We start from the raw sequence: 17291 nt of genomic DNA, 5'->3' as shown, positions 1-17291 counted from the left end.
CTAAGCAGGGATGATACCGCCTCCCAAGGCGGCCATGGGAGCAGAGAGAGCCTGTGGCCGAGGCCACACACAGCTGGGGACAGTGGTAGAAACGGTGGTAAATGACAGTTGCAATAGGTGATGGAGAATGATGCCGCCGGTGGTGGTGGTGGTGGTGGTGGATGGAGATGAGGTGATGGTGATGATGGTTATGACAGTGATGACAGTGGAGATAGTGATGAAGATGATGGTGGTGGTGATGATGGTGATGGTGGTAGAGGTGGCGATGATAGTAATGGATGATGGTGCTGGTGACGGTGGTGGTGGTGGTGGTGGTGGTGGTGGTAGAGGTTGCTGTGATAGAAATGGGTAATGATGGTGATGATGGTGATGGTGGTGAAAGTGATGGTGATCGTGATAGAGGCGGCGATGATAGTAACCGGTGATGGTAATGATGGTGGTGATGATGGTGGTAGAGGTGGCAGTGATGGTAATGGGTGATGATGGTGAAAGTGATGGTGATGGTGGTGATGATGGTGATAATGGTGGTGGTGGTGGTGGTGGTGGTGGTGGTGATAATGGTGGTGGTGGCGGTGGCGGTGGCGATGATGGTGGTAGAGGTGGCAATGATAGTAATGGGTGATGGTGGTGATGATGGTGAAAACGATGGTGATGGTGGTGGTGGTGGTGGTGGTAGAGGTAGCGATGCTAGTAATGGGTGACAGTGATGGTGATGGTGAAGTGATGATGGTGGGGAAGGTGCTGATGGGACTGGAGATGGTGATGGTGCTGACCCATCTCTAAATGGCGTTTCTCTCTCTCTGTGTTGTCTCCCCACGAGCGGAGGGGAGAGCCAGCGTCCTCTCCCCGGGCTGCCTGCGGGCGGTCAGGAGCCCCCTGACCCCTGGCTTCTGTTCCAGGACATCGACTGGGTGCAGACGGAGAAGCACGTGTTCGAGCAGGCGTCCAGCAACCCCTTTCTGGTCGGCCTGCACTCCTGCTTCCAGACGACCAGCAGGTAGGAGGCTGGGCCGCTGCTCGCTGAGCCGCAGGCTGCTCCCAGTGCTAGGTGTGGGGTCGGGCTTGTCTGCCGAGCTTCGTTCTCATTGGCTGCTGTCACGGTGAGCGAATGTCACTCATCCGGACCTCAGTGACTTCATTCCCCTGAGCGCAGAGCCGTGGCCTTTCCCCAGACCTGTGCTGGCCCCTCCCTGGTCGCAGAGTCCACCTCCTTCCTGCCTCAGCTTCCCCTTCCTCCTGCCTGAACCGCCACAGCCTCCAGGAGCCGGGTTCCAGGCACCGCAGGCTGCCAGCCCCGCGTCGGAGCCGAGCCGGACGTTAGAACACGGCATGCGGGTGACCTGCTGCTGGCGGTCACCTGTCTGGTGCCTCCCGGGGCGGCAGGTCCGGCAGCGCTTGGGCCACTCCTCCGCCGGGTGTTTCTGGAGTCTTTCCCTGGCTCCGGGCTCCCCGGTTACTTTCTGAACGGCTTCCGCACGGTCTGCCGGGCGGGACCCGCCGCTGTGGCCGCTCCCCGGGGCCTGCTCTGTCCGCCTCGGCCGGCTGCCCGACCGGAGCTTGCCAGGAAGTGACAGGCGGCCTCCTCGGTCGCAGTCGCACTCGGCGCACTGGCTCCCGGCCTCCATTTAGCACCGACCGCAGGCTCCTGTGGGGATGGGCCCAGGAGGGCGCCCCAAGCCCACCCCCTCACTGGAGTCCAGAAAAGCACTTGCTGTGGTGCTTGGTGACGTGCACTCCACTCACTTGTAGGCGTGGAGGTCAAAGGGGCCAGGGTCCCAGCCTCGCTCACCGCCGCCCGAGCACAAAGCCTCCGCGCTCAGGCCCGGGGCCGGTGTCCCGGCGCCTCCCGGTGCCTCCCGTGCGGCAGGCAGAGCTGGAGCGACTCCTCCGTCAGGTGTTTCTGTGGCCTAGGAAGACGGGCCACCCCCCTACTCCCCCAGGCCGGGCCTTACAGCACTCAGCAGCCACCGTGGCCGCCCCACGTAGCTGGTGTGCACGGGCGGCCACCCTGGGAGGTGCCGGCTCCGGGCTCCGGGCTGTGTCCCGAGTACCAGGCCCGTGGGCTGTGATGAGACTCATCCGGGGCTGAGCTGTGTCGGTGCCGTCTGTCCTGGGAGGGACCCGGCCAGGCAGGGCGTCATCCTTGGGCTGACTGTGTGGTTTAATAGAAGCTGCGCCCACAGAGGCAGTTCCGTGTCAGGGGGCCGGGGTGTCTAAGGCGCAGTCACGTTCTTGGTACAGAAACGAAGTGAGCGCCTGTCGGCTTTGCTGACTCACCAGGTGGGAGGGACGAGGGCGGGTTTGCTGGGAGGGGGAGCGGGTCCCTCCCAGACCGACGGCACCGGGTGTCCATCGGCACCCGGTGTCCATCGCGGGTTTGACTTGAGGTTGGGAAGTGGCTGCACACAGGAAGGTGCCTAGAAACAGCTGGCGAGGGTACATGCGGGCAGCGCCCACGTCCCCTGCAGACACCATCAGTCCAAGCAGCCGCTCTGGGGCGGGCACCGGCTCCACTTCCCGCCCTTCCTCCCCCGCCCGTGCCACCTTGCCCGGGGTGCCCTCCCTGGGCCCAGCTTCCTCTGGGAACAGGGACAGCAGGAGGCCTGCCTCAGGCCCTGGGTAAGTTCATGGCATGAGGGGGTCCGGTGGTCACCCGTCTTTACGGCCGGCACTGGTGTCACCACACGTCCCCAGGTGGCTCCAGCCGGCACAGGGGTGTGAGTGCCAAGTAAACTTGGAAACCACATCTCACACCTGCAGTCAGCCACGCCCTCCAGACGCAGCAAATTAAAATTAACGACGCAGCTGCCCAGACGGGGAAACTGCTTCCGGTTAAGCTGCTTCAGGAAAATGATCCAAAGATCATGGCCAAAATCACTGTTTTTAGTAAACCCCACCCCCTGCGCATTAGACTGCGGTTCAGCACCAGCCCGGGCACCGGCCCCAGGGCACAGGGCACCAGCCCAGGCCCCAGGGCACCGGCCCCAGGCACAGGGCACCACTGAGACCCAGTTGCTGCTGAGCTGCTGCTGTTTCACCTCCATCCACCTCCTACTCGGGGTGGGTTTTGCTCTTTAACAACGAGGGCGCCCATCACACCGTGTTGGGGACACTCGGCCCCGCGCTGCTCTGTCTCCTTATAAACGGCGCCGAGACTCGCCTTCCGCTGGACGGGAGGGACCTGGTGCCCGAGTGCCCGCCCGGGGAGGTGGCGAGGCCGGGGGTGGGTGGGGTGGGAGTCAGGGTGGGGGGCCCGGCCTTGGGTGGGAGAGGTCAGCCACCTGGCGGGGGGGCGGGGGACAGCAGGGAGCCGGTGTGCCAGAGCGGGCCGCCCAGTCGACCCTCAGCAGCGTGGTGACAGGGGGCGCTGGCGGGGGTGTGGCTGCGAACAGGCGGAAGGCCGTGACCCGGGCGCAGTCACCCGAGACCGACAGCTGATGGGTCCTCCGTGGGCGCGTGAGTCACCGCACTGCCGACGCGTGCGCCTGTTACCGTCACAGTTTAACACAGAACCGAGCGGTGTGAGTGACAGGTGGCAGGTGGGCGGCACGTCATCTCTGCTCTGTTCTCTGACACCTGGTGACGGCTCAGAGGCCCCTGTGCCCGCTGTCATCTGGGCCCCTGACAAGCGGGAACGCAGCCCGCGCCGGCGTCCAGAGCAGGACCCTCAGGCTGGCGGCCGGGGCGCGAGGCCATCGTGGAAGACGCGCGTCTTTGTGGTGACTGCGGCTCGGCTGGGCACCGGGGATGTCTCAGGGCTTTTTTCTGTGTCGAGTGCGTAGACTGGCGGCCCCTAGGCACCATCCCAATGCCCTGTGCCCGGAGTTTAGTCCTCCTGTCGCTGGGGGACCCCCCCAACACACACACACACACACACACACACACACACACACACGAGGGGACTGAGTGGTTGTTTCTGCCCAGACTGGAGGCGGCTTGGGGACAGGACGCTTGGGGGCCTGTCACTGGGGACGGAGGAGCTGGGGTGCACGCCCCACAAGGAGGTGGTGACTTGGTGCCTGACGTCCCCGGCCCGACCTGGACGAGGTGTGGAGCTGAGGCCACGGTGCCGCCTCCTCATCCAGCCGGACACCCTGCCTGGCCGGGTCCCTCCCAGGACAGCGCCTCCCTCGGGCCAGGCCTGGGCTCCTTGGTCCGCACTGACCCGAAACTGCTGTAAGGAATGTCAGAAACCACATGAGATAACAGCTCTCAACACACACACAGAAGCACTTCACACAACTTAACACGCAGAGAGGTGCCCGGAGGAGCCACCCTGTGCGCTGTCTGCGCTGCCCCTCCTGCCCACGTCCATCCGTCCGTGTGCTGCTTGCGGTTTTGCTTGTTGCTGTTTTGCTGTTTATTTTCCCTCATGGGCTGGAGCACCCCCCTGTCTGCCCAGGAGGAGGAGGAACGGGCATGTTTACTGGGAGGTGCTGTTTGCAGGTCCCTGGGGCACCGAGGTCCCTGTGGCAGCAGCCCCCCTCCCCCCCCCCAGGCGGCCCCTCCCACTGGCCTCCTCCTGGGGGTCCATTGTTTCCTGCGTTCCCATGGCCCTGCCTGACTTTGGTCCCCGGCAGTTGCCTCTCCTTCCGAGCCCGCCCTCCGGACAGACGGACGGATGGACACGGGGACAGAAAGAAGGGGCCTCTCCCTCCCGGGCCCTGTGGAGCCGAGACCTACAAACCCGAGGGTATTTCTGGAAAACCGGGTGGGAATTTAATTTTTAAAACGGGACCTGATTCAATTAGACAAAGAGCTTATCCGGAAAGAACCGGCTGGTGAATCGTCCGGAGACACGTGCGCCTCTGACGACACGATGTTTTGTGACTCCCAGGACCCGGCAGCTTGGGCCTGACCCCAGCGGCCCCTCGACCACTCCCCAGAGTCGCCGCGGCCGGGGCAGCACTGACCCCCGACCCCAGGCCTGCTGCCCCCGTCGTCCTTGCACTGGGCACAGCCTGGGCACAGTCCCACCGGCTCCTTCCCTCCCTGATCCTGCGCCTGCAGCCCCCCCCTTCCTGGCCTCCACCCTCTCTCCTCCGCCCGCCCACTGTCCCCTCCCCGAGCCCATCACTCGGCGGCCAGGGTCCTTCACCGCCTCGTCCTCCCCTCCCCCGGCCCGCGCACCTGGCCATCGTCTGGTGGCCTTTCCTCCGCGTGCGGAGCTGGTCCCCGCGTGTCCGAGCCTCTTCCTTCTCCCCCGAGGCCGACCCACTCCGCTTGGAGTGCGGGAGCTGTGGTCAGCACGCTGAGCGCCCGCCTGCGGGTGGTCCAGACCCGCGTCTCCCTGGCAACCCGGTGTTGAGCGTCTCTCCGGGCCTGGTGCGCTGTCAGCCGGGACTCGGGGACGTCAGTGCGGGAGCAGCGCCCCAGTTCGTGCTGTGCGCTCGGGCTCGGCCGGGCTCCTGCGGGGCCCCCTCCCGCCCAGGGTGACCGCCGCCCAAAGCCCACGAGCGCTTCCGCCCTGACCCAGGAGCCGCTCAGGGGACCCGGCCACGGCCGGCCTGGAACCCCGGAGGGTGCCGGTCCCTGTGGTCTCAGCCTCCGCCCTCCCCGCAGGCTGTTTCTGGTCATCGAGTACGTCAACGGCGGGGACCTCATGTTCCACATGCAGCGGCAGCGGAAGCTTCCGGAGGAGCACGCCAGGTGGGAGGGCCGGGGGCGGGGCCGGGGGCCAGGTGGGCGGGCCAGGGGCGGGGCCAGGGCCAGGTGGGCGGGCCAGGGGCGGAGGGGGCCCCCCAGGGACCAGGTGGGCGGGGCCAGGACCAGGTGGGAGGGGCTAGGGTGGGCTGATGACAGGTGGGAGGGGCCAGGGCGGCTCTGGGGCGGTCCGGTGGGAGGGGCTGGGGGCAGGTGGGAGGGGCCGGGTGGCCTCGTTGGGGGGGCCAGGCTCGAGGGCGGGGGTTGTTGTGGGGAGCCAGGGGTCAGCCGGGGACCTCCAGCAGGTCAGCAGGGAGCTGCTAGAGGAGTGAGTTTGGGGGACGGGTGCCCCGCTCTCCCGCGTGGAGCCTCCAGGGAAGCGGGTTCCGGGAGGAGCTGCTGTTTCGCCTTTTCATCCCCCAAGTGGGGCGGGTGCTGCCCGAGCTCCCGGCGCCGCAGAGCGGGGTTCGCGGGGTTTGAGGGGTTTGCGGGCGCAGACAGGGAGGGGTCGCTGTGCTTTCTGACCGGCGGGAGGGACGCCCCTTCCTCTCCGCGGCCCCGGGTCCGAACCCTCGCGCTCCCCGTTTCCTCCGTTTCCTGTTCCCTCGGGTCCTCACTTGGCAGAGCTCCGTGCCCGGGAGTGGCCGTAGCCTTCGGGGAAAGGCAGGTAATAAACCCAAATCGCACCCTCCCACGCTCCCCTTTTTCTGATTTGGTGAAACGCAAAGGACAGAAAATGTGCGGTGCTCACCGCTCCGCGCACAGCTCAGGTGTACCGAGCACCTTCACAGCGCTCTGCAGCCGGCACCGCCATCCTTTCCAGAACTTTCCATCTTCCCAACGAACACTCCGTCCCCATTAAACACCCACCACCGTCTCCTCTTCCCGGGACCTGAGCCTCCAGGGCCCCCTGGGAGCGGATCACGGCCTCTGCCTTCTGAGTCTGGCTTTTTAAAAAGTATGTTTATTTTTTTAATTTTTTAAAATACATGTTTATTGACTTCAGAGAGGAAGGGAGTGGGAGAGAGAGAGAGAGAGAGAGAGAGAGAGAGAGAGAAACAGTGATGAGAGGATCATGGACCGGCTGCCTCCTGCACGCCCCCTATTGGGGATGGAGCCTGTGCCCTGACCCCTGGTTCACAGGTGGACGCTCAGCCGCTGGGCCTGCTGGCCGGGCAGCTCGGCTCCTGTCTAAGGCAATGTCCCGTGTGTGATGACCACGTGTTGTGTGTCCCTCTGTCCATCCGGGACCCGGCTGTTGGCCCCTCGTGGCGAGCGTCCGTGATGCTTGGACGAGGGGCAGGTGTCTCTTCGAGGCCCTGCTCCCAGTTCCTCGGTGGCAGCCCCAGACGTGGGGGTGCTGGATCGTGGGGTGCTGAATCGCGTGGGCCTTCTGTTTTCCGTTCCCCGAGGCCCCTCCACGCTGCCTTCCACTTGTTTTGCTTTCGGTGTTCGTTTGTGGGTGCCCACCCCCATGGCCGGGGGAGGGGTCGTTGTAGTTTTGATGTGCGTTTCCCTGGCAATTAGGATGCTGAGTGTCTTTTCCGGTCCTGGGGGCCCTGTGCACTGTGAGCCGAGGGACATGGGCGTGCGATGTGAGAGCGGCCCCCCCAGTTCGTGCCGTGTGCCCAGGCCTCGCCCCAGCTCCTGCGGGCTCCTGCTGACCCAGGGTGCCCCCCGCAGGTTCTACGCCGCGGAGATCTGCGTCGCCCTCAACTTCCTGCACGAGCGGGGCATCATCTACCGGGACCTGAAGCTGGACAACGTCCTCCTGGACGCCGACGGCCACATCAAGCTGACGGACTACGGCATGTGCAAGGCGAGCGCCGCCCCTCCTCGTGCCCCCCCTCACGCCCGCCCCCCCTCACGCCCGCCCGGTCCCGAGTGGTTCTCTCCGAGGCATGCGGCCCCCCCACAGGGTCGCATCGGCGGCCGGTCAACCTGCCTCCTGGTAACCACCTCTGTCCCCACAGGAAGGCCTGGGCCCCGGTGACACCACGAGCACGTTCTGCGGGACCCCCAATTACATCGCCCCGGAAATCCTGCGCGGAGAGGAGTACGGTGAGCGCGGCTGCAGCGGGCGGGGGGCGGGGGGACCTCCAGAAGCCCCTCTTGGGGACGTGGTCACAGGGCAGAGAGGGAGGGCAGGGCCTGACCCAGCGCCAAGAAGAGGCTCACTGACCAGGTTACACCTGAAACGCTCGCCCTTACCTTGTTCCCAGCCCCGGGCCGCCCTCTGGCCTCTGCCCTGTTTGAGCCCCTCAACCCCCTCTGTGGTCTCAGGTGTTTGCCCGAGTGACCCCAGAGGAGGGCCCTGGGCAGGAGGCCCCTTAAGGACGAGCCCTGAGGGCTGGGAGGAGGGAAAGGCTGGCAGAGCCAGACGGCGCCCCGAGGCAGGGGTACCGCCAGGGCGATGCAGGAACCTGCCCTCTCCTCTCCGAAGATCTGCGCCCGCCTCCACCCATCCCCCTCGGGGGAGCAGACGGGAGATGGTGGGGCCTGGGCCGGCATTTTTTTTCTTTTTCTTTTTCCCTAAATTTTTTTATGTGTTTATTGATTTCAGAGAGGAAGGGAGAGGGAGAGAAAGATAGAAATATCAACGAAGAGAGAGAATCATTGATCGGCTGCCTCCTGCAGCATGTGGCCTTGACGGGAATCAAACCCGGGACCTTTCAGTCCGCCGGCTGGCGCTCTATCCACTGAGCCACACCAGCCAGGGCCTGGGCCGGCATTTTCAACGAAGCGTCTCCCAGATGTGCCGTCTCACATTCCTAAGCTGTTTCTCTGTCGTTGGAAGGGGGCGGGCAGCGCTGGGGGCCGCTACCCTGATGTCACAGCCAGAGGGGGGGCAGGTCGCTGGCCTCAGGGAGAGACCCCGCAAACCTCCAGTGGGCTCCCTACCCCCCCAGACGTTCCACAGGTCAGCTGTGCTCCACCACGAAGCCGAAACAGTGAGCGTAGAAAACCTGTAGGCAAGTGTCGTAGAGATGGGCCGTTCGGACGAGCAGGAAGGAGAGAGCACTGCTGTCCCACCCATCGGCTCAACTGGATGTGTGTGTGCGGGGGTTTGGGGGGCGGGGGTTGGGGTGTGCTATGAGTGTGTGTGTGGTGTGTATATGTGTGGGTGGAGGTGTGGGGGGGTGGTATGAGTGTGTGTGTGTTGTGGGGGGAGGGGCGTGGGGTGTGTGGTGTGTGTGTGTTGTGGGGGGAGGGGCATGGGGTGTGTGGTGTGTGTGTGTTGTGGGGGAGGGGCGTGGGGGGTGTGGTATGTGTGTGTGTTGTGGGGGGAGGGGTGTGGGGGGGTGTGGTGTGTGTGTGTTGTGGGGGGAGGGGCGTGGGGTGTGTGGTGTGTGTGTGTTGTGGGGGGTGTGGTATGTGTGTGTGTTGTGGGGGGAGGGGCGTGGGGTGTGTGGTGTGTGTGTGTTGTGGGGGGAGGGGCGTGGGGTGTGTGGTGTGTGTGTGTGTTGTGGGGGGTGGGGTGTGTGGTGTGTGTGTGTGTGTGTTGGGGGAGGGGCGTGGGGTGTGTGGTGTGTGTGTGTGTTGTGGGGGGAGGGGTGTGGGGTGTGTGCTTGGAGGTCAAGTGCGGATTGCAAGGCCTGGTGACAGACTCCAGGGCAGAGCCAGGTCGGGGTCCCCAGCCTTGCGGTGAGCAGCCTGCAAGCAGGAAAGACCGGCCCCCTGGACGCGGGCGGGGAGGGCGGGACACTTACACCCGAGACGCCCCCCGGACGCGGGCGGGGAGGGCGGGACACTTACACCCAGGACGCCCCGGCTGATGGGCTGTGCTCCCCCAGGGTTCAGCGTGGACTGGTGGGCGCTGGGCGTCCTGATGTTCGAGATGATGGCGGGGCGCTCCCCCTTCGACATCATCACCGACAACCCCGACATGAACACGGAAGACTACCTGTTCCAAGGTGGGGGGCTGGAGGGTCCCCGTCCTCAGACCCGGGGGGCGGGGCGGGGGCTGCCCCTTCCAGCCCCCCGAGGGCTCCCTGCCACCCAGGGCACCTGCCCCTGCGCCCGGCCGGGGTTGTCCCCGCAGCGCCCTCTGGTGGCCGAGTGCGGAAGGGCCTGGGGACCGTGGTTCACCCGGGATGAACACCTTGGGCCACGGGTGCCGGGTCTGTGGGTGGCAGACGCTGCTGGGCTGTCGGACGGTCCCGGGGCCCTGCCCGGGCTCCCTCGCTGCGGGCCCAGCAGACGGGGGGCGGGGGGATCGGGGAACGCTGGCGGGACGCGGCCTCTCACCACGACCCCTTCGCAGTGATCCTGGAGAAGCCCATCCGCATCCCCCGGTTCCTCTCCGTCAAGGCCTCCCACGTCCTGAAGGGGTTCTTGAACAAGGTACGCTCACGGCCGGGCCGCCGCCGCCGCCACCCGGGTCCGCGCCCTTCGGGGCCAGGCTCCACACCGGCTCGGTCACGCCCGGGGCTCTGGGTGCCTGGCGGGTGGGAGCCGCCTCCTCGTCCAGCTCGACCGGACCCAGCGACTCTTACCCCGCGACCCAACAGAACGGCGGAATTAGACACCGCAGGGCCCGTGCGGGGAGTTTGCTGGCGCCTCGCCGCTGGCCAGGAGCGGGGGCTGCCGGACGCTTTGCTCTGGGCTGACCGTCCTCATTTGAACTCTGACCCTTAGGACCCCAAAGAGAGGCTCGGCTGCCGGCCACAGACTGGGTTTTCCGACATCAAGTCTCACGCCTTCTTCCGCAGCATCGACTGGGACCTGGTAAGGCGCCGTGGCATGGGGCCCCCCCTTCTGCGGGCGCTGCCCTGGGCGGGGCTGGGGGGTGACCTGGAGCCCACGTGACAGAACAGGGAGAGGGGGACCCATAGGCCCCTAGGGGGTCTGGCCCAGCACCGCCTGGCCATGCTGCCCGGGTCCGTGGGGTGTCCTGGCCGGCGACCGCCCCCTTGGTGGTTCTGTGCGGGGTCCCGGGGGAAGGTGCGTCCTCTGGTTCCGTGTGGGTTTGTTTTCGGAAGCCTGGCGCCCACCCGCGGGAGGCAGCCCAGGGGTTCAAGCCGCCCGAGTTCAGCCGTGGTTCCTGGTCTTAAAGGAGAAAGGAGCCCCATGTGTTGGGACATCCACGCGGTTGCGGAGTTACGAAGTAGGGCCGTTAAAATGTGAGGTTTTGGAGGAAAACAGATTATATTAATGAAGTGAATGTCGAACTTCAGCTTGAACCGGGTCTGACGGGAGCCCCGCAGCCCTAGCCAGTGTGGCTCAGTGGATAGAGCGTCGGCCTGAAGGGTCCCAGGTTCGATTCGGGTCGAGGGCACATGCCCAGGTTTCGGGTTTGATCCCCAGTAGGGGGCGTGCAGGATGCAGCCCATCAAGGATTCTCTCTCATCATTGATTTTTCTAACTCTCTCTCTCCCTTCCTCTCTAAAATCAATTAAAGTTTTGTGTTGTTTTTTTTTAAAAGAGCCCCGCTCTGGGGTGATGGACGTGTCCCTCCCGTGGGCACTTCCCACACACAGGACGTGGGTCAGCGTTTGTGGGTGGGGAGGGGCCCATCCACGTGTGGCCGCGGGCGGTGGGAGGTTCCAGGCAGGACCCAGGCCCCCGCGGTTCCGCACAAGCACGGGGTGTCCTCAGCGGCTCCTCTGGCAGCACCTGTGTTCGTTGTCACGCCCCCAGAAGCTCCCCGAAAGCTCACGGGCATCAGTGTCCCGGCCCCTCGTTTCTGTGAGAACTGTGGCTGCGGGCCCAGAATGCGCCCAGGGGTGCCGCTGGGCTCACCCCGTTACCGGCTGGCCCGCTTCCCTCTCGCGGCCCCAGCGGGTGGGCGTCTGCCGGCTCCGCGTCCTCGCTGCGCTGGGCCCTCGGGTCTCGGACACGTGGAAACGCCGTGTGCCTCCCGGTCGCGGTCCGTGGAGCCGCCGAGGACGGGGACCCTGACGTGACCCCTCGCGTGTCCCCAGCTGGAGAAGAAGCAGGCGCTGCCGCCCTTCCAGCCGCAGATCACCGACGACTACGGCCTGGACAACTTCGACACGCAGTTCACCAGCGAGCCGGTGCAGCTGACCCCCGACGACGAGTGAGCCCGCGGGCGGGGCGTGGGGGCGGGGCCGCGGGGACCCCTGTCCTGCTCGGGGCGTGGGGGCGGGGCCGCGGGGACCCCTGTCCTGCGCGGGGCGTGGGGGCGGGGCCGCGGGGACCCCTGTCCTGCGAGGGGCGTGGGGGCGGGGCCGCGGGGACCTCTGACCTGCGCGGGGCGTGGGGGCGGGGCCGCGGGGACCTCTGACCTGCGCGGGGCGTGGGGGCGGGGCCGCGGGGACCTCTGACCTGCGCGGGGCGTGGGGGCGGGGCCGCGGGGACCCCTGTCCTGCGCGGGGCGTGGGGGCGGGGCCGCGGGGACCTCTGACCTGCGCGGGGCGTGGGGGCGGGGCCGCGGGGACCTCTGTCCTGCGCGGGGCGTGGGGGCGGGGCCGCGGGGACCTCTGTCCTGCGCGGGGCGTGGGGGCGGGGCCGCGGGGACCCCTGTCCTGCGCGGGGCGTGGGGGCGGGGCCGCGGGGACCTCTGACCTGCGCGGGGCGTGGGGGCGGGGCCGCGGGGACCTCTGTCCTGCGCGGGGCGTGGGGGCGGGGCCGCGGGGACCTCTGTGGGGCTTGGGGCCGGGGTGGGGGCGGAGGGCACCCCTGCAGCCGAGCCTCCGCCGGTGCCCGCAGGGACGTCATAAAGCGGATCGACCAGTCCGAGTTCGAGGGGTTCGAGTACATCAACCCGCTACTGCTCTCCACCGAGGAGTCCGTGTGAGGCGTCGGGCCGTGGACACGCCTGTGGATGACCCGCGCCTTGGCCGCCGCGCATGCATGCCGGGGAGGACGCCGCGACCCGCACCGGCGCCTCGGGCGGACTGGCCCGCGCCCGCCGGAGAACTTGCCCATTGTGCCCGCGGCACGGAGGCCCGCGGGGACCGCGCCCGAGGGAGACACGGGCCCTCGATTTCGAAGGTGCACACTTTCCACAGAAACGGCCGCCGCGCCGCCGGGAGACGCGCCCGTAAAGCCCGAGGAATAAACGTGCGATGGTGTCGCGCCCGCTGCCTTCTTTGCGCGGCCGCGGGAGCGCACTGCGCGGGCGGGACGGGAGGCCTGGCGCCCGCGGCCCAGGACTCTGTGGAAGGTTTTCTAAGCCCCGGTAAGTTCCTGTTGTTAATATTTAACAAGTATTTTCCTACTGAGCATGTGAGTAGCCGTGTGGTCTGGCGCTGCCGCCCCTCCGGTCCCGCTGGCGCCCGCCGGGCCGGGAACACCGGACGGCGGAGAGGCAAGCGTGTTGCTCGCCGGAGCAGCAGCAGACCAAAAACACAAGGAAACTGGAAACTAAATCTGCTCAAATATATTTCTGCAAACACTGCGCAGTGCCTGCTGATGTCTGTGTCACGTGTTAGATCCGGGGCACGTTTTTGTCGGTGCCGGTGGTTCCGGTGATGCTCAGAATTAGGACGGTTCAGACGCGTGTGTGACGGACGAGGCGCAGAGCGAAGGACCCGGAACCGCAGGCGCCTGCGCGGTGGCGGCGTCCCGCTCCCTCCTCCTCGGGTTAAGGCGCCGCGTGCAAGCCAAACCGAAGGTTTTCTAGAAAGAGGTGAATCTAACGGGTTCTTAAGTCCCTAGCACGTTAGCTGGACACCGCGTCCCCCGGCGTCCAGGCCCCTCTGCGCCTCCGTGGGGCGGGGCTGGCGGTTGGGGCAGGAGAGGATGGGAGGAGCAGCGACACCAAGAGGCTCGGGGCAACCACGGCAGGAACGCGAGGCTCTGCCCTGTCCCCACCCGGGGCCTCCGCCGCCCCGAGTTGCAGAGCAGCCTTCATGCATCATGGAGACCTGTGTCCACCCAACCCCGTGTCGCCAGGAAACGCCGACCAAGACCCGGAGCACAGGGCAGAGCCCTAGAGCCGGCCAGGCCTTGTCCCCACCGGCGGGTGTCCAGCAGCAGAGCCGGGATCGGAGCTGAGCGGTCGGTCGGGACTGGCCAGGGCCGGTGGCCTGGGGAGGGCACCCGTGACAGGAACGCCAGGGAGCGCCTTCCTCCTCGCAGGGCGCTGCGCCGGGTGCCGCGAGGGCAGCACCGGGCCCTGGATGTGTCTGCGGGAGGCACCCGTCAGGGTTGGTTCGCTTCGGTTGCCGGGTTGGCTGATGCGGACAGTGTGGGGAGCGCCGTGCCGGTGGTGGGAGCTACACGCAGCCGTTTTATAAAGTAAAGAAGGTGGAGGATGCGTTGGCCTGAGGTTTGGAGAAGCCCGTGGCTGGTCGCCACGTCCTGTGGTTTCTACAACTAGCAGGGCCATGGCCCCCGCTTTGCTGTGGCCGACACTCGCCCACCAGCCGTGGCCGCTGTTCCTTCACAGCATTAAAGACCTTCATGAAAGCGCCCACTCTGGTTATTTTCCTTAAGTGTTCCCAGGAAGCAGGTTTGTGTGTTTTTTTTAAATATGTTTTAACTGATTTCAGAGAGGAAGGGAGAGGTAGAAACATCATTGATGAGAATCTTATCAGCTGCCTGCCTCACACCGGGGATGGCGCCCGCCACCCGGGCCTGTGCCCCGACTGGGAATCGAACTGTGACCTCCTGGTTCGCAGGTCGATGCTCAACCACTGAGCCACACCTGCCAGGCCACGGTGACGTATTTAAACGTGTAGCTTCGGCTTTCTCACGGGCTGCGTGCAGGGCAGTGGTCCTGGCAAGCGACGTGCAGGCTGTCACCACGCCACGTCTTCCGTGCTGTCCGCCAGGCACTGGGCGAGGTGGCTGTCGATGTCCAGCTGGGCCAGCCTGTCAGGGAAAGGCGGGCGGTCACTCACGGGAGGGAGGCGCGGCCACACGGAGGCCGCCGTCCGGGGCCTCCACTGCGCACACCCGCCCTCCGCGAGGACGGAGAAACCCCGAGGGTCTCCCTGGCCCGTCAGAAACGAGAGGAGGTCTGGGAGGAGGGGTCGCCCCAACCAGGAACGGCCTCTCCACGCGCTGTTCTCGGGTCAGAGGCGCTGAGTGCGCCCTGGACAGGTGACATCGGCAGACCCTGTGGGACACGCATCCTCAGGCTCCTGCGTCCGAGGCCGGGGCACCCTGAGCCCCTGGGGAACTGGCCCCTGCTCAGCTGCTGGAAGCCGAGCCGAGAGCCCATCTGCCCACGAAGGTAACGCAGGAAGGAGGCCCGACAGCTCCCCGGTCAGGCCGGTCTCCAGCAGTGGCAGAGCCCATCGAGGGGCTGGGAGACGCCAGGAGCCCTGCAGGCCCGAGGACACCGTGGCCACGCCAGGGAGGAGGTCTGCGGGCAGCCCAGGCGCCCTCTCCCTGCCCGCAGTGGCCTCCTGGCCAAGGCGCTGCCAGGACCACAACCATCAACTGGCCGTGTTCCGGCCAGGACAGGCCCATCGCGGGAGCCAGAGTCGCAGCAACTGCTCTGGACGACCTTTCGCAGTAACACGAGGGGCAGGGTCACAGCACCCCACCCCCGCCCCTGGCCCCCAGGACAGCGCCTCGCCCACACCAGCCCTCTCCTCTCTTCTCCTCCATGCTGCCTGGACCTGGACAGGGGATGCTGAAGGGGTGCCATCTGAGCTCCCCCCAACACCAGACTCGAAAGATTTGGTTCCAATAAAATGTCAGACAACGGGAGGAGCCTCGATTCTGACTTTTGCCGGGGGTTTCATCTCTGAGTGAGAAACCATGTCCGCCCTGGCCAAGGGGCTCAGTTGGCTGGGGCATCGTCCAGGGCACCGAAAGGTTGCTGGTTCGATTCCGGGTCAGGGCACATGCCCGGGCTCCAGGCTCGATCCCCAGTAGGGGGTGTGCAGCAGGCAGCTGATTTGTTTCACATAGATGTTTCTCTCCCTCTCCCTCTAAAAGTCAATTTTAAAAAACCCTTAAAAGTAGAAAAGGAAAGAAATCGTGTCTGAGAGCTTCCTGTGCAGGTTTTGTTCTGTGGGTTTTGATCACTGGCTGGAAGGGCCCTGTGTCACCCTTCACCGTTTCTGCTTCTGGAAGTGCAGGGACGAGGCCACGCAAAATCGGGAGCAGGTCCAGTCTAAACCCTGCTGTCCACTCCCTGCACCCGACCCAGAGCCTGCCCAGGTCCTCCCCCCCACCATGACCCCATGACTCCCACCGCTGTGCCCTCCGCTGTGACACCCAGCCCACAGCCGGGCAGTTTAATTTAGCAAAGTTGGATTCCAACTCCCTGCTGAGAACTTGGAGTAACAATATATGTTGGATTTTTAAAACCCGTTTGGCTCAGCAGATAGAGCGTTTGCCTGTGGGCTGAAGGGTCCCAGGTTCGATTCCAAGGGCACCTGCCCCGGTTGTGGGATCGATGCAGTGCGGGAGGCAGCCGATCCATGGTTCTCTAATCATTGATGTTTCTCCCCCCCCCCCTTCCTTTCTGAAGTCAATAAAAACACATTTCTTTTACAAAATAAGTTACGTGGAAAGTCTAGAGCCCAGCTCCGGCACCTCTTGGCTTAAACACGGCTGGTCGCAGGTGGCAGTGGAGGGGGGAGGCCCAGGGCAGGGCACTCACCCGGGTGCGAAGTCGACCTGGCACATGGGGCAGCTCTGCAGGGTCTGTGCCCTGTCCCCCGCCGGCCGCTCCTGGACCCGGGGCACCTCGCGGGACTCCGGCGGGGGGCATCCTGGCCGCGACGGGGCGGGGGACCCCAGGCGCCCGCCGGCCCCGCGGAGCAGCCGGTAGGCGCAGCCGGGGCCCCCTCCTCCCCGCGGGGCCGGCGGGAAGGGCGTCCAGGGGAAGGTCTCGGGTCCCACGGTGAAGGCCTCGAGGGGCGCGGCGCGCTCGGGGTCCTGCCTGGGCTCCTGCGAAACGGGGTGCTCAGCGGCGATCCGCCCAGAGGACCCCCCTCCCGCGCGCCCCGTCACCCGCGGCCCCGGCGCACGCACCTCGGCGGGGAAGGCGGGCAGCGGCGGCAGCTCGCCGTCCACACCCAGGTCCGCGCTCGCCGTGCGCACCATCTCGGCCCACAGCCGCGCGCGCTCGCTGTCCTCCAGGGGCCCGGCGCGGGGCCTCGGGGGCCTGGGCGGCACCGGGTGGGGGATCGAGGGTCAGCGGAGGGGGCACCGGCCGGGGGCAGTCAGTGCGGGGCACGGGGCAGCCGGGAGGGGCGGGGAGAGAGCCCAGGGGGAGGCGCGGGCCGGGGCGCGCACCAGGAGGCACGTGGGGGAGGGACACTGGGCCGCCCACCCGGTGCTCCCCACTTCCCACCTGCCCCCCTGAGGCCCCACACCCCGGCCTCACCCGCCCCCGGAGGGCAGCCTCCGGCGGCTCAGCCGAAACCGAGGCCTCCGCGGCGCCTCCATGCTTCCCGGAGCCCGCGCGTCCGGCGGAAATGCCGGTGGACCCCGCCCCCGCCCGATACTGGCCCCGCCCCGATGTTAGCCCCGCCCCTGGTACAGACACTGGCCCCGCCCCGATGTTAGCCCCTCCCCTGGTACAGACACTGGCCCCGCCCCGATGTTAGCCCCTCCCCTGGTCCGGACCCTGGCCCCGCCCCTGATCCGGACACTGGCCCCGCCCCGGTGTTAGCCCCTCCCCTGGTCCGGACACTGGCCCCGCCCCCGCCCGACACTGGCCCCGCCCCCGCCTGCCCGCAGGCCCTGAGGTGCCCTGGCCTCGGTGACAGTCAGAG

At 66.5% G+C, this 17291-nt stretch overlaps 2 protein-coding genes across 8 annotated transcripts in view; one reads left to right on the top strand and one right to left on the bottom strand.

Moving 5' to 3' along the window:
* The window catches only part of PRKCZ (protein kinase C zeta), a 60285-nt gene extending 47279 nt beyond the window's left edge, over positions 1–13006 (top strand). For 4 of the 7 annotated variants that reach the window (XM_081088274.1, XM_081088277.1, XM_081088276.1 and 1 more), the window contains 9 exons: positions 900–997; positions 5563–5649; positions 7327–7462; positions 7617–7704; positions 9438–9557; positions 9908–9987; positions 10282–10371; positions 11568–11683; positions 12316–13006. In XM_081088274.1, coding sequence (XP_080944400.1) covers positions 900–997; positions 5563–5649; positions 7327–7462; positions 7617–7704; positions 9438–9557; positions 9908–9987; positions 10282–10371; positions 11568–11683; positions 12316–12403 — 903 coding nt within the window. In that variant the 3' untranslated portion in view covers positions 12404–13006. The remainder of the gene's footprint in view (positions 1–899; positions 998–5562; positions 5650–7326; positions 7463–7616; positions 7705–9437; positions 9558–9907; positions 9988–10281; positions 10372–11567; positions 11684–12315) is intronic. The other 3 variants (XR_013995815.1, XR_013995816.1, XR_013995817.1) reach the window with 1 other exon arrangement.
* A 123-nt stretch (positions 13007–13129) lies between these two features.
* FAAP20 (FA core complex associated protein 20) lies at positions 13130–16962 on the bottom strand (the record flags this gene model as incomplete). Its single annotated transcript, XM_081088278.1, has 4 exons — positions 13130–14424; positions 16172–16461; positions 16546–16678; positions 16901–16962. 4 exons carry the CDS (start codon positions 16960–16962, stop codon positions 14352–14354), a joined length of 558 nt encoding a protein of 185 aa, XP_080944404.1. The 3' UTR covers positions 13130–14351.
* Positions 16963–17291: the final 329 nt, after the last annotated feature.

Source organism: Myotis nattereri (assembly GCF_964212035.1).
Source record: "Myotis nattereri genome assembly, chromosome: 3".
Taxonomy (NCBI): Eukaryota; Metazoa; Chordata; class Mammalia; order Chiroptera; family Vespertilionidae; genus Myotis; species Myotis nattereri.
This window is presented reverse-complemented; position numbering and strand designations above follow the sequence as displayed.